The 13,321-nt window shown below is 38.8% G+C and overlaps 1 protein-coding gene across 2 annotated transcripts in view; it reads left to right on the forward strand.

Moving 5' to 3' along the window:
* Positions 1 to 13,321, forward strand: part of LOC127502714 (DNA polymerase zeta catalytic subunit-like) — an 845,784-nt gene that overhangs the window by 799,432 nt on the left and 33,031 nt on the right. The window contains exons 2-6 of one of the 2 annotated variants that reach the window (XM_051875938.1): positions 2,066 to 4,298; positions 4,378 to 4,472; positions 6,019 to 6,123; positions 6,212 to 6,296; positions 7,033 to 7,157. In XM_051875938.1, coding sequence (XP_051731898.1) covers positions 4,183 to 4,298; positions 4,378 to 4,472; positions 6,019 to 6,123; positions 6,212 to 6,296; positions 7,033 to 7,157 — 526 coding nt within the window. In that variant the 5' untranslated portion in view covers positions 2,066 to 4,182. Of the gene's footprint in view, positions 1 to 136; positions 4,299 to 4,377; positions 4,473 to 6,018; positions 6,124 to 6,211; positions 6,297 to 7,032; positions 7,158 to 13,321 lie in introns of those variants that run through there. The other variant, XM_051875937.1, reaches the window with a different exon arrangement.

Consider the following 13,321-nt stretch of genomic DNA (forward strand, 5'->3'; position numbering starts at 1 on the left):
TCAGATCAGTTCGAACTAAGCGCCGATAGAGTAGTACAGAGCTTCTTTCAGGGGTGCAAATCTGTTCCTTCCCTGATTGTAAAGCAAAACGTGATTGGTTGTAGTGAGAACGTGCTGCGATTGGTCAGCCCTATGTGGTCTTATCTGAATGGCTTGAGTAGTCGGTGGGTGGAGTTGACCTATATGTGGATTTGTCTGCAGTCTTGATTTTTTTTCACAATCCACAAATGTGCAGAAAGAGATCCACAAATGCGTGCTGCAATTCACAAATGTACAGAAAGCAATTCACAAATGAATGCCAGGCAGAGTTGTGCTTGTGACATAAAAACATATTTGTGAATGGGGTTTTTTTTAATTAGCAAAATTTTTTTTTTTTCTTTTTTTTTTATCAATTTCTGTGAAACTCCTAACATATTTTTGTGGATCTCATTCTTTTTATTTGTGCATATGATTATTTTTTGGGAATCTTTTAACATTTATTTGTGGGTCATAATCTATTTATTTAGAATAATGGAACAAAAATGCCCCCATACTAAACACACTGAACACTTTGGGGCTCTGTTATAAGTCAATGAGGGGAGAGGAGGCATGCCTCCTGCTGTAATTTTACCTGCAGGTGTTGCTGTTGGGCAGCATTACTTTATAAAAACGATGACCATAACACTTTATATCACAGTTTGTAATATTTGCATTGTTATATTTTAGTAATATCGATTATTTTCTCATTCAGGTTTTTTTTTTTTTTTTTTTTTTGGGAGACGACACTGCCTAACTTGCCTCCTCGGAGGAAACGCCCCTTATAAAAGGCCACTTAAGTGTACTCAAAAAGAGTACGATTTCATGACTGTTTCTTAATAGGGTTGGGCCGATAGACGATGCCATTGCCCATTGCCGATGGCTGACAGACATCACGTGTTAAGCCGGCATCGTGATTCCCCCGCAACCTGCCTGCAAAAAAAACAAAACAAAAAAAACAATCACACTGTATCGCCCAGTGCATGCTTTCAAGTTCCGTGCAGTTACTTCGAATAATTAACACTTTTTTTCTGATTAGGTAATAATAACATAATGAAGTTGTTCCCGATCACAATACAAATTACATTCAAAACAGTTCAATGAACACAATTTAAACAGTAAAGATTTAATTGTGCAAAAAAACGGCAAACAAATTATAGGCTACTAGATGTTTACACGAACTAAACCACTGATATTCCGCATCCGGACCACGGCATGTTTCCATCCGAACCGCAAGACCAAATGGTAGCACCATTTTACTGTTTCTAGTTGAAGTGAGCAGCGTGTCAAAATATCGGTGCAGATTACACCACAAGCACTCAGGATTGTTTGTGGTAATGATATTTTACTGCTATATCCTCTAGTAGTTTTATCTAAAGCCAGACGTGCTTCATTCAAGCCCTTTCAGCTCCGTGTGCACTCTCTTTTTCCAGATGCGTGCCACATTAACGGTGCGTGTCCACTGTCGCGGAGCAGAGCGTGCGTTTTTATTTCATTCCAATGGAAGTTGAGCTTAACGCTTAAACGCAAACCAACCCCCCTCCCCCCATCGTGATGTTTTACTGTAGACATCGTCTGATGCCAAATTGGTATACGTTGCCCAACCCTATTTCTTAACACACTTAAGTATTACTGCTTCACAACATGGTCTAGTTATAGCAAAAACCTTAAAATGGAGACAGTCTCTTACCCCTAAATCTTGAAGACAAATATTCCTTGAAACCAGAGTCATAAGATTAACCCCTTAGCATTCCTGTAAAATTAGTAGAGATCGACCGATACATCAATTTACCGATATTTTCCCCGATATTTAAGCATTTTACCATAATCGGATATCGGTTTTGTAATATTGGATATACCGATAAACGCCTCCATCTTGTGGGTGTTTTGAGAATTGCGCGCAGGATCGCCATTACAGCGCATCTGAGGGGAGACGAGACAATGGCGTGCACAGGTAAAGTATACTTACCTGCTTTGCTGTAATTAGTAAACTTTATAACAGCCATTAATGCACAAATTAGATGACTGACTAAGCCTGGTTTCTCCCAAGGTTTTTTTCTCCATTTTAACACCTATTTGCCACCTGTTTGCCACCTGATGTCACCTGTTGGAGTTTGGGTTCCTTGCCGCTGTCGCCTTTGGCTTGCTTAGTTGGGGACACTTGACATTTGACATTTGATATTCAACAGTGCTTTGCATCTGCATACATTGACAGCATTTTGTTTAAGAGCTGCTGTGCAGCCAAAATTATATACCATTTATCACTGTAAAGCTGCTTTGACACAATCTGCATTGTAAAAAGCGCTATATAAATAAAGGTGACTTGACTTGACTTGACTTAAGCCTGGTCAGTATCTTGATGGGAGACCTCCTGGGAAAACTAGGTTGCTGCTGGAAGAGGTGTTAGTGAGGCCAGCAGAGGGTGCTTTCCTTGCGGTCTGTGTGGGTCCTAAAGCCCCAGTATAGTGATAGGGACAGTATATTGTCTAAAAGCACCGTCCTTCGGATGAGACATTAAACCGAGGTCCTGACTCTCCGATTAAAAATTCCAGGATGTCCTTCGAAAAGAGTCAAGTCATCTTTATTTATATAGCGCTTTTTACAATGCAGATTGTGTCAAAGCAGCTTTACAGTGATAACAGGAAAATAACTTGCACAGCAGCTCTAGAAGAAAATGGTGTCATTGTCCATCTTAAGTAAGTTCAGTATTGATTCATTCCATTGTAAAAATGATTAGTTATTAATTTTGTTAATTTATCTATACAGCAGCTCTGGATAAAGCAGTGATGTCATTGTCCAGCTCAATTCTGTTTGCATAGAATGGTGTCAATGGAGGCAGATCAAAAACATTGTTGAATATCAAGTTGAATATCAAAAGTCCCCAACTAAGTATGCCAGAGGCAACAGCATCAAGGAACCCAAACTCAATCACGTGACAAAAATGAAAAAAAAAAAAAAAAAATCCTTGGGAGAAACTAGGCTCAGTCAGGGGGCCAGTCCTCCTCTGGCCAACAACAAACAGTGCATGATTGTGATTCAGGCAGCGCTACTGGTCATAAATCAGATTAGGATTGGAAACAGTCAAAATATTTAATCCAGTTCCATCTGGTTGAAGATCAGATTATCACGCTGACATGGAAACGGTTTTGTTGACGATCTGTGCCACTGGCTGTCGTGTCGATGAGGCCTTCACAGGGGATAGTTGAGACAATCTAGCTGACACTTCAGGGATGTGTTGTGGTCGTGTCTAGGTGCAGGTCCTCCATATGATCTGGATACCGCCCGGATCCGGCTGACTATGGTAAACCTCGGGATAAATAGAGAGACTAATATTAGCGTAGATGCCATTCTTCTTATGATGTAACGAGTACATCGGGCGTTATAGGAAGTGTTCCCGGTTCCGGCTGACCTAATTTATGTAACCTAACAATCCTTTAACGGATGTGAAAATATAAATGGATAATGTGTTATTTGTATGCCAGGTTAAAGAGATGCCAGATTAAAGAGTAGGGGTGTAACCCCGGCATCCTGGCCAGATTTGCCCATTGGCCTCTGTCAATCATCATGGCCTCCAAATCATCCCCATATAAATACTGATTAGCTTCATCACACTCCACCAATGAGCTGGTGTGTGGTGGGCATTCTGGCGCAATATGTCCGACCGTTGCATCATTGAGGTTGATGCTGCACATTGGTGGTGGTTAAGGAGATTCCCTTCTTACATGTAAAGCGCTTTGAGGGCCAAGAAAAAGTGCTATATAAATGTAACAAATTATTATTATTAAATGATTACAAATGAATAAATGGGAAAAAAAGGAAATAAAACAACATGAATCGAAGTATGGTTGTTCTCTTGAACTATGTGCTTCCATTTTAAGTGTCTTATTATAACCACATTTTTTTGCTTAAAGAGGTATAAAGGTAAATGTATTCATATTTACATTCAGAAATGCATGCATATAATGAAAAATCTTTTCTTCACAAAAATACATTTTTAAATGAATGAATCATTTGATATGGAATCATTTGACAGACTGAATCGAACAGAATTCAACAATAAGACAACTCGCTTCATTATGTCAAACTTATAATAACAGTTCTCAACTCAATACATGTCCTTTTTTGCACCTTGCACCTCTATTATTACTTGTTTCTATAGGAGAGCAGATGTTCAATGTAGGGGGCAGCACCAGCCCATGGAAGAATCCCTGTACATCTAAACTCAGTGACAGCGAGCTGAGGGATACAATGTGCACTCGCTGGGAGGAGGACAACATACCAAGGTGTGTATGTATTGTTGCTATATGTCACTACATACCAACATCGTATGGCATTTTTACCTTCATTTTATGTGTTTTGCAGTTCTCTGATTTTAGAGGAGGTGGAACGGATGAGTGTGTGCGAGCTGGAGGTTGATGCCGTGGCTGCTGATGTTCTCAACCGTTTGGAGATTGAGAGTAAGGGGGAGTGTGTGTGTATGTGTATGAGCATGAGAGTGTCCCTGCCTACCCCGGGTAATAACATCTGTGACAACATACATTACTAATCGGTAATCAGTGTCATTGTGCAAAAAAAGGTTGGCACACTATTTATTTCACTGCATATATTACTTTTTGCTGTGCTTTGGTTGATTGACATGGCCTTTCTATTGTCTGGGACTCGTCATGATAGATAGCATTAAAGCCCAAAGTATACTTTGTTTTTTACATGTACGTGAGGGTCCAAAAAAATAGCGCAGACACCGGACAAAGAAGAAACTTTCTAGGGCGCATGTGTCGACCGCCTGTGTTCACGCACGCTATCAAATGGGAGTATACTTTGAAAGACTGCGCGTTTGACTGTACGCATACTCTAGCGTACGCATAAGAAAAACAAAGTATACTTTGGGCATAAGGGCTCCATACACTAATTTGCACTGGCTCACAGAACACTGCAAAGCCATTGACTTTAATAGGCTTAGTGCGACAAAAGGACATCGTGATTTTAAACTTAAGCTTGTTCCTGTCCATAAAGAGTTCACAATCTTTCTCAAGTGTGTAATCCCCCTTAAACTAACACTACAAATGCAATATGGTCACACATACCCCCTAATATGGTTTGATTGTTTGGGTCACAAAAACGTTTGCACTAGGGGTCAACCGATATGGATTTTTTTTTTTGATGGCCAATGCTGGTATCTTATGGAGCAGGGTGGCCAATGGCTGATATATAGCTGAAAGTAAAGAACGCATGCATAACCATTGCTGTAATAAGATTATATTTTAAATATTTACTAAATTAGAAATAATTCATTTGAAAATATATCAATAGGCAAATTTTAAAAATATGTAAAATAAACAGATTTTTACTTTAGATAGAAACCTCTTAATTCTGTACTCTTATTATAGCATTTTTCATATTTTTTTCATTTTTCACTTAATATTTTCTCAAATAAAGGCCAGATAGCAGTTATATTACATGCAGTACACAGTGAATATGACATAGCAGCCAACTGGATATAGTTTAAAATGTCATGCAGAATACACACGTTCTTCACGCAGGCTACAAATGTACACTTCAGCTGGATTGTCTTTAGTACCTTTCTGGACCTTGAAAGTGTTGATTATAATACTGTCTATGGACAAGTCATATACCTCTCGGATATTATCAAAAATATCTTAATTTGTGTTCCGAAGATGAACGAAAGTCTTGTGGGTGTGGAATGACATGAGGGTAAGTAATTAATGACAGAATTTTCATTTTTGGATGAACTAACCCTTTAATTGAAAATGCCAAATATCGGCCAATATGTTGATCAATAGTTCGGACCATGTTTACACCTGTATGTGACCACTTTCACCCAGTACTTGTTGCGTTATCATGTATTTTTTGCTTGCTGGGAAAAGCAACGTGGTAAAATCAGACGCTGCTGGAATTGACTGTAAGCTTTAGTTGAGTCTTTCTGGAGTTGTGGTGTTTGTGTTGTGAACTCATGAGTATGCTTTTTTTGTATGTTGTGTCCAGATCAGATTGGTAGAAACCCTGGTCTCCAGGCCATCTGGGATGATGAGAAACAGCGACGACGGGAGAGAAGTGAAAGCTCTCATATTGACATGCCTGAATCACAAGGTGAGAAAAGCTCTTGTGTGCAAAGAGCACCACTATTAATATTAATTTACCACGCTGCCCAACTCTGTTTCCATGGTTACTGTTTCAGATCGAGGCTTTGTAGAGTTTGCAGAGAGTGAAAGAATCTTCATGAAGAGGTTTAAGGAAATTCTCAGGGAAAATGAATTTGATGTGTGAGTGAAGTTTATCATATATTTTTAATAAATATTTTTATTCTGAATCTGTTGATTTCTATCTAGTAATTGAGAGACAAAAGAGATTTCAGTGAGATGTCTCCTGACAGCTGTGTAGAAACCACCGATTGTGTAGTCATTAAACAGAAGACTAATTAACGTAGAGAGAAGTCATGTGGCTGTCTGGAGACCAGCTCCAGCAAGCATTCTGATGCTTTCAGAATGGTTTTATAGAAATGGGAAAGTACTTTAAGACAAGTCAGTTTCAATATTATATTTCAATTAAACAATAAAATCTGACAGCTATAGTATAATATTTAGTATATTTCATAAATTGTTTCTATTAAAAAGCTGACTGAAAAACAGAGCTTCCATTCTTACAGTTGCTATTTTAAGCATTGTCTCTCTGTCTCTGGAATCTGTTATGTTGTCAAATGTGTAATTTTAACCTACGGGTAAATGGCTGCAGTTAAACAGTGAGGCAGCCTGTTAGGCAGTGCGTAGTTAGACACTGGAATCAACCCAAAACCTGTTGACGGTCTACCAGCCTCTTGTCACCAGCACTTATATACATGCATGACCTTACACAGTCCATATTCTCTGATGAAGATATAAATATGCTAATAGAAGTAGGTGGAATGAATCAGAAGACTGGGAAGAGAAGGGTGCTGGAAGAATTGAATTGCTTGAGAGTGGGTAGGTAGAGGACCTGATGTTGATTTTACTTGTTTTATAGGACTCAGACTGGGTCTGAAGTTGATTCTTTTCCTGAGCTCTCACTCTATCCTGCTGTGCTAAGCCCAGATGAGTTGCCTTGCATACCTGCCAGCCAAGTTGATGTGCATCAAGATGCAATCAAAGGTGAGATTCACAGTCTTTCGCTAAGCAAAGCATCACTATTATCTCACATGCTTATTAGCATGCATAGCTATTATCTCAAATGCTTGATATTAGTGGTGCTTGGGAAGCAATGTTTTCAAAGATGTGTTCTAAGATAATTGTAATATTGAAAAACTCACAGCAAGGTCTTGGTTAGAATATTATAAATGTGTGAAGGGGTTAATTATTGCTTTCTCTAGAAGTTAAAATGTTGTCAGGAGATGCCTTATTTTATTATGTTGTCTTTAGAAAGGATGTCAATCTCCTTTTGAGATCAGTTCTATATTAGAAATATAATTTAATATAAAAGCAATTTGAAACATTTAAACTGAGATCTGTTAAATAGAAATGTTTTATAATCATCTAAACCTCCCTGAAACACTCACACACAAAAAATATGTCCATGGCACCCAAAAGTGGAAATACTTTCATGAAGGCAAAAGTCAAACTCTGATTGGCTGCCTTCAACAGGTTCTCCATTTACAAGTACAAGCAACAAGCGCTTCAGAGAAGCAAATGAATGCTGAATTTAAAAAGTTTGTGAGGTTCATGGCTTAAACTTTTAAAGACATTAAGTGTTTTGTTTGAGTCACTCTTTTCCCATATCCGGTGTGTAAACATGCAATTTTCCAAGCTTTGGCTGACCTTTTGGATTCCAGAGTGATTTCCTTTTATTAGATGTGTGTCCTCTCAAATCTATAATGGAAAATCAGGTGAAGTACCGGACTGAGAAGGGAATATCTACGGACTCCCTATACCCAGACTTTTATAAGAGCAACAAAATCTTTGCATTGACTTGCATTGCAATCTTTGCAGTCTTTGCACTGGCCTACAGCAACATTAAAAGAGTTACAGCTATTTCTGGCATGTACTGATTGATCCCTACATGTGGAACTGTCTCCTGTATTCTCCATCTGTCTGGGCTATGGGGCAGGGTGGCAAAACGCAAGCCTTTTGAGAAAAGAAAAGAAAGATTTCTCTAAGCCCTGTTAAACTTTGCAAAAACATATACCCAAATTTCCAAAACCATGTGGAAAAATGGTCTGTGAGACCAAGATAAAAACCTTTTGGCCAAAATTGTAAAAGAGATATTTGGCGCAAAAACAACACAGCATATCAGCAAAAGGACACCATATCCAGAGGGGAACATCATGCTTTGGGGCTGTTTTTCTTCAGCTAGGGCTTTAGTGAAGGTGGAGGGAATAATTTATAGCTCCAAGTACCAGTCAATTTTGGCACAGAACCTTCTGGCATCTGCTAGAAAGCTGAAAATGAAGAGATCTATCAAATTTCAGCACAACAGTGATCCAAAACACACATCTAAATCAACAAAAGAATGGCTTCAGCAAAGAAAGATTAATATTTTCGAATGGCCCACCTAGAGTCCAGACCTGAATCCTGTAGAAAATCTGTGGGGGACCTGAAGAGGACCGTGCGCAGATGTCCTCGCAAATTTTTTATTATTATTATTATTTTTATTATTTTTTTTTTTGTGACATCACAATCCACAACATCCAAACGAGTCGTTTTTGGAGATTGATAAATGCTTTTTTTTTTTTTTTTTTTTTTTTTTTTTTTGTGCTGAGGGGAGGATATTTTAAGCTATGAAACTTGCAGGATGTTTTAATGGTACAATGACAATCTGTCAAAAGATCAAGGACAATTTTATGGCTCATTTCCACTGAGCGGTACGGTTCAGTTCAGTACGGTTTGGAACGGAACGGTACACCCTGATTAGGCTTGCGTTTCTGCCGCCAACTAGAGGTCTGCGCGGGACTGTTTTTTTTCGTCCCGCTCCCGCAATGGTTCTATTCCGCACGCACCTGCTCCCGCCTAAAATTCACTCTGTGTTCACCCACTATCCGCATATAGTGATTTTCTTCCCGACCCGACGGGTCCCGCTAAAGATCGTTTTCAGAATCTTGCGTTTAAACTTCCCCTAAAGAAAGAGAGTGATTGGGGATAACTAATATAAAATGTTGCATATACAAGATTTGTATTTGTTATTTGTCTATGATGCTGTCAACACCCTAAAAAATGTCAGAGAAAAAATGTCACAAAGAATATTAGGCTAAATATCACAGAGAAAAATAGGCTAAATTAAATAGCCTACAACATGTCCCTCAAAACTATAGGCTATGCCAAAATTACATAAACGAAAACTGTTGGCTTACTAGCTATACTGCAAAATGAAATCTTTTTTAACATCCACGCAAGAACAGAATGACGCTGACTGACGACCGTTTCAGAACGTCTCTCCTCCAAAATCCAATCACAAAGGTTGAATGTTCTCTAAAGGGGGACTCGCGCAGACATCTAATGCAAAGAACATATCTTGTCAGGTTTCTCAGGTCAGGGAACTGGTGATCCCTGAAGTTTCCTAATAAAAAAATTAAAAAAGTTAAAAACGCCACCACTGCAGAAAGTTTTGTTCACTTCAAGTTCAAGCACAGATGCGTTGATGTCAAAGCATCTCGGGAGCGACCGGGTTATTGTCAGACCGCCCGCTCCCGCCTAAAGTACACTAAAGTTACCGACCGCAATCCGCCTTTCATTCAAAATTTAATCCCGCGCAGCAAGAAATCTTATCTGCATAACGCAGACCTCTACCGCCAACAGCTTGATAGGCATGGTGTAGCCGGAAAGTAGTGATTGACGTCATTCTCGCGCGAAGAAGAAAACAACACAGTAAACAACAATGGATACAGCAGATCTTGTTCTTGCTTCTCAGCTTGAGGCTGTCTGTCACAAGAAGACAAGCTTTGCTTGCTGCACGCCAACATTCGGCGTTTCACAATACCAAGTACGCAAAGTTCAGTGGCCTGTTGCACAAAGCCGGTTTCAGTTTCTACCCAGGTAAGTTCAAGATTAGTTTGAGCAAACTGTTTTTTCGGGCTCATGAAGGTGGATTGGTTTTTAGCGGGTTTCATTGCTATGGTAACTTACGCTACACTGCTAACCTGCTCCAGAGCAGGTTTTATTCTGGGTTACAGATCACAAACCCAAACTCGACCAATCAGCTGTGAGTAAAGTTTATTGCATCATGTATCTGATGCAATAAAGCCACTCCCCCTGTATCTCTCGCTCCAAATCAGTTTAGAGTGAAAACATTTTAGAGACGACAAAATTGCTCAACTTTTGCTGTTAATTATTCATTATATATTAAATAAATTAAAATTATGAATAGGCTAATTCATGACATTCATATAATTAGGCCTATTATATTAATTGACAATAGTAAATTTTTCTTTTAAATTAAAATAAATATAATGCTTAATATATAAAGCTTTTAAACAGCTTACATGTATTCTTTTGAGCTCTTTGTGAAACTATTAATTATTTGGTCTATTTGTTTGATTCACATGCATTGATATAGTCAGATATTTTCTTTCAGCTGCCTTCTCAAACTTTAACTGCATCAGTGTTTATTCCTGCTTTGTAAATGCATTTCATTTCATATTTTTCACAACGATCTCTTAATCTTCGGGAAGAGACATGAATTGCACGGCTCTCTCACGAGAAGTGAATCAAACTGACGTTCTCCTTGTTCCGTGTGATTGGCTCTTTGCTGCACGTGTCACACTTTCAGGTGCACGCGCTTTGCAAACTCTGGATTAAACCGGAGTTGACAGAGAAAGTTTATACCGAGCGTTGTGCAACAATTGATCCTGATCTAAACCAGGTTGGATTTATCTGGATTTGTCAACTCCTAACCTACTCTGAAACTCAGAGTTTGTTCAACTAGCTTCATGCAACAGGCCACAGATGTATGGGATTACGTTTCTGCCACAATTCTGCGCGTGCAAGATCATATTTTGAGCGCGCAAAAGGGCATTTTGCACGCGCGTGAACTGAGTTTTGCGGAGAAATGTTCGTCTCGCAAATAAAAAAGGATTTCGAGCGAAGGAAAATCAATTTTGCATTTAAAGGAAGTTTATTTGGATGTGCGCGGACGTTCTCTTTCACGTGTGCAACGTTTCACTTGCTTGCTCTCCCGATACCCATGCTGAGTGCTCTCTAATTGCCGACGGTTCGCTTGCTCAACACAACCGAGTGTTACAATATGCCATAATTCCAGCCAATCAGAGATGAGACTGCTAAATTCTGATTGGCTGGCTTGACAACCAATCACAAGACTCCCTGCTTTACTTACAGAGGAAGAGGAAAAATACATGGTGGAAGAGATGTTTGTTCAATGGCTTGAACACTATCAAAGTCCCTTTAAGACTATATAAAGTCTTTGACACTATTTATTTTCAATTTCAAATGTCTGCCACTCGGAAGTAGCTTATTTTTAATCAAAATCATATTGAATTATTACATAATGGCGTATCCCAGTGTTTCCTACACCTCAATTGACTATATGCAACGGAGCGTTGTTTAGAACTTCCGCAATTAATATAAGCCAGCTCGAAAACTTCCGGTGAGATGTCATTTTCTGGTGTGTTGAGCATCAGTAGTGTGATACTTAGTTTATAATCAGAATATAGTCACTTAAATAGTCAAGCATAGCATTAATTTAGTTATTCAAACGTAAGACAGCATAAAAAATAAATAAATAAAGATGTACCTCAGTGTTCCTCCACTTTCGTATGAAAAAAAGCATCAAAAATTAAATATTTATTGTGCACTTTAGTTAGATTAATTGAATAAAATGTGTTTTTACAAGTGTGCTGAAATTGATCTTGCGCTGCACTGACTGACAACTGCTGTGTAATTCATTCACAAGAAAAGTTATTGTTTTTCATAAGATTTTGTGAGTAGCCTACTTCATTGACAAAATGTATTTTTAAACCTAGTTATTTTATAATGTTTAATATTTAGTCAAAAAGAAAATAAGTGAAAAATGATTAGAGGAAATAGCTGATATATGCGCAAATAAATGCTACTTTGCTACTTTACTAAACAACGCTCCATTGCATATAGTCAATTAGAGGTGTAGGAAACACTGGGACACGCCATTATGTAATAATTCTATATGATTTTGATTAAAAATAAGCTATTTCGAGTGGTAGACATTTGAACTTGAAAATAAATAGTCAAAGACTTTATATAGTCTTAAATGGACTTTGATAGTGTTCAAGTCATCTCTTCCACTGTGTATTTTTCCTCTTCCTCTGTCGGTAAAGCAGGGAGTCTTGTGATTGGTTGTCAAGCCAGCCAATCAGAATTTAGCAGCCTCATCTCTGATTGGCTGGAATTGTGGCATATTGTAACGCTCGGTTGTGTTGAGCAAGCGAGCCGTCGGCGATTAGAGAGCACTCAGTATGGGTATCAGGAGAGCAAGCAAGTGAAACGTTGCACACGTGAAAGAGAACGTCCGCGCACATCCAAATAAACTTCTTTTAAATGCAAAATTGATTTTCCTTCGCTCAAAATCCTTTTTTATTTGCGAGACGAACATTTCTCCGCAAAACTCAGTTCACGCGCGTGCGAAATGCCCTTTTGCGCGCTCAAAATATGATCTTGCACGCGCAGAATTGTGGCAGAAACGTAATCCCATACAGATGTTGTGAACAACAGTTAAGATGGCATTCCAGGGACCAGTTTACGACAGGGCCCCTCTCTAACTGCTGGTGTGTAAGAAGATGTGCCACACTGTGATTGGATCTTTGGTGAATGAACATAAACAAATGTTCAGCAACATCAGATAAGATGTTAGGACAACTACAAGACACCTCTTCCAGAGCAGGAAGGGGAACCTTCTGCACCCACCAAAACCAAGGAGAGGACTTCTCATTGGATGACACATTGACTCTAACCACCAAACTCATTCCTAAGATTTAGGCAAGGACTGCCATAAAAATTCCTTCAGGACCCCCTGGATGGAGCAGCAGTGACTGAAATAAAGAGAGGCCACAGAGATCTATCTAAATCCATTCATACCTATGTTTGGAGGCCTTAATTTGATCGAAACTGCATCACATCCACTCCATCTTCATGCAAAGCACAGTTTATGTTAATGGTTACTGACTGTTAAAACAACAGGTCATGGGACAGTCCTGTTAACAGATAAACAAATGCATGGACGATGATTTAACCATTTCATATTGTGTTTGGTGTCTATCTGTTCCCTACGATGCCTTTAATAATTTGGTAACCTTTAAGAGGTTTGGTAAAGAAATAATGCATGGGTAAAATGTTAA

The sequence above is a fragment of the Ctenopharyngodon idella genome, chromosome 20 (assembly GCF_019924925.1).
Source record: "Ctenopharyngodon idella isolate HZGC_01 chromosome 20, HZGC01, whole genome shotgun sequence".
Classification (NCBI taxonomy): Eukaryota; Metazoa; Chordata; class Actinopteri; order Cypriniformes; family Xenocyprididae; genus Ctenopharyngodon; species Ctenopharyngodon idella.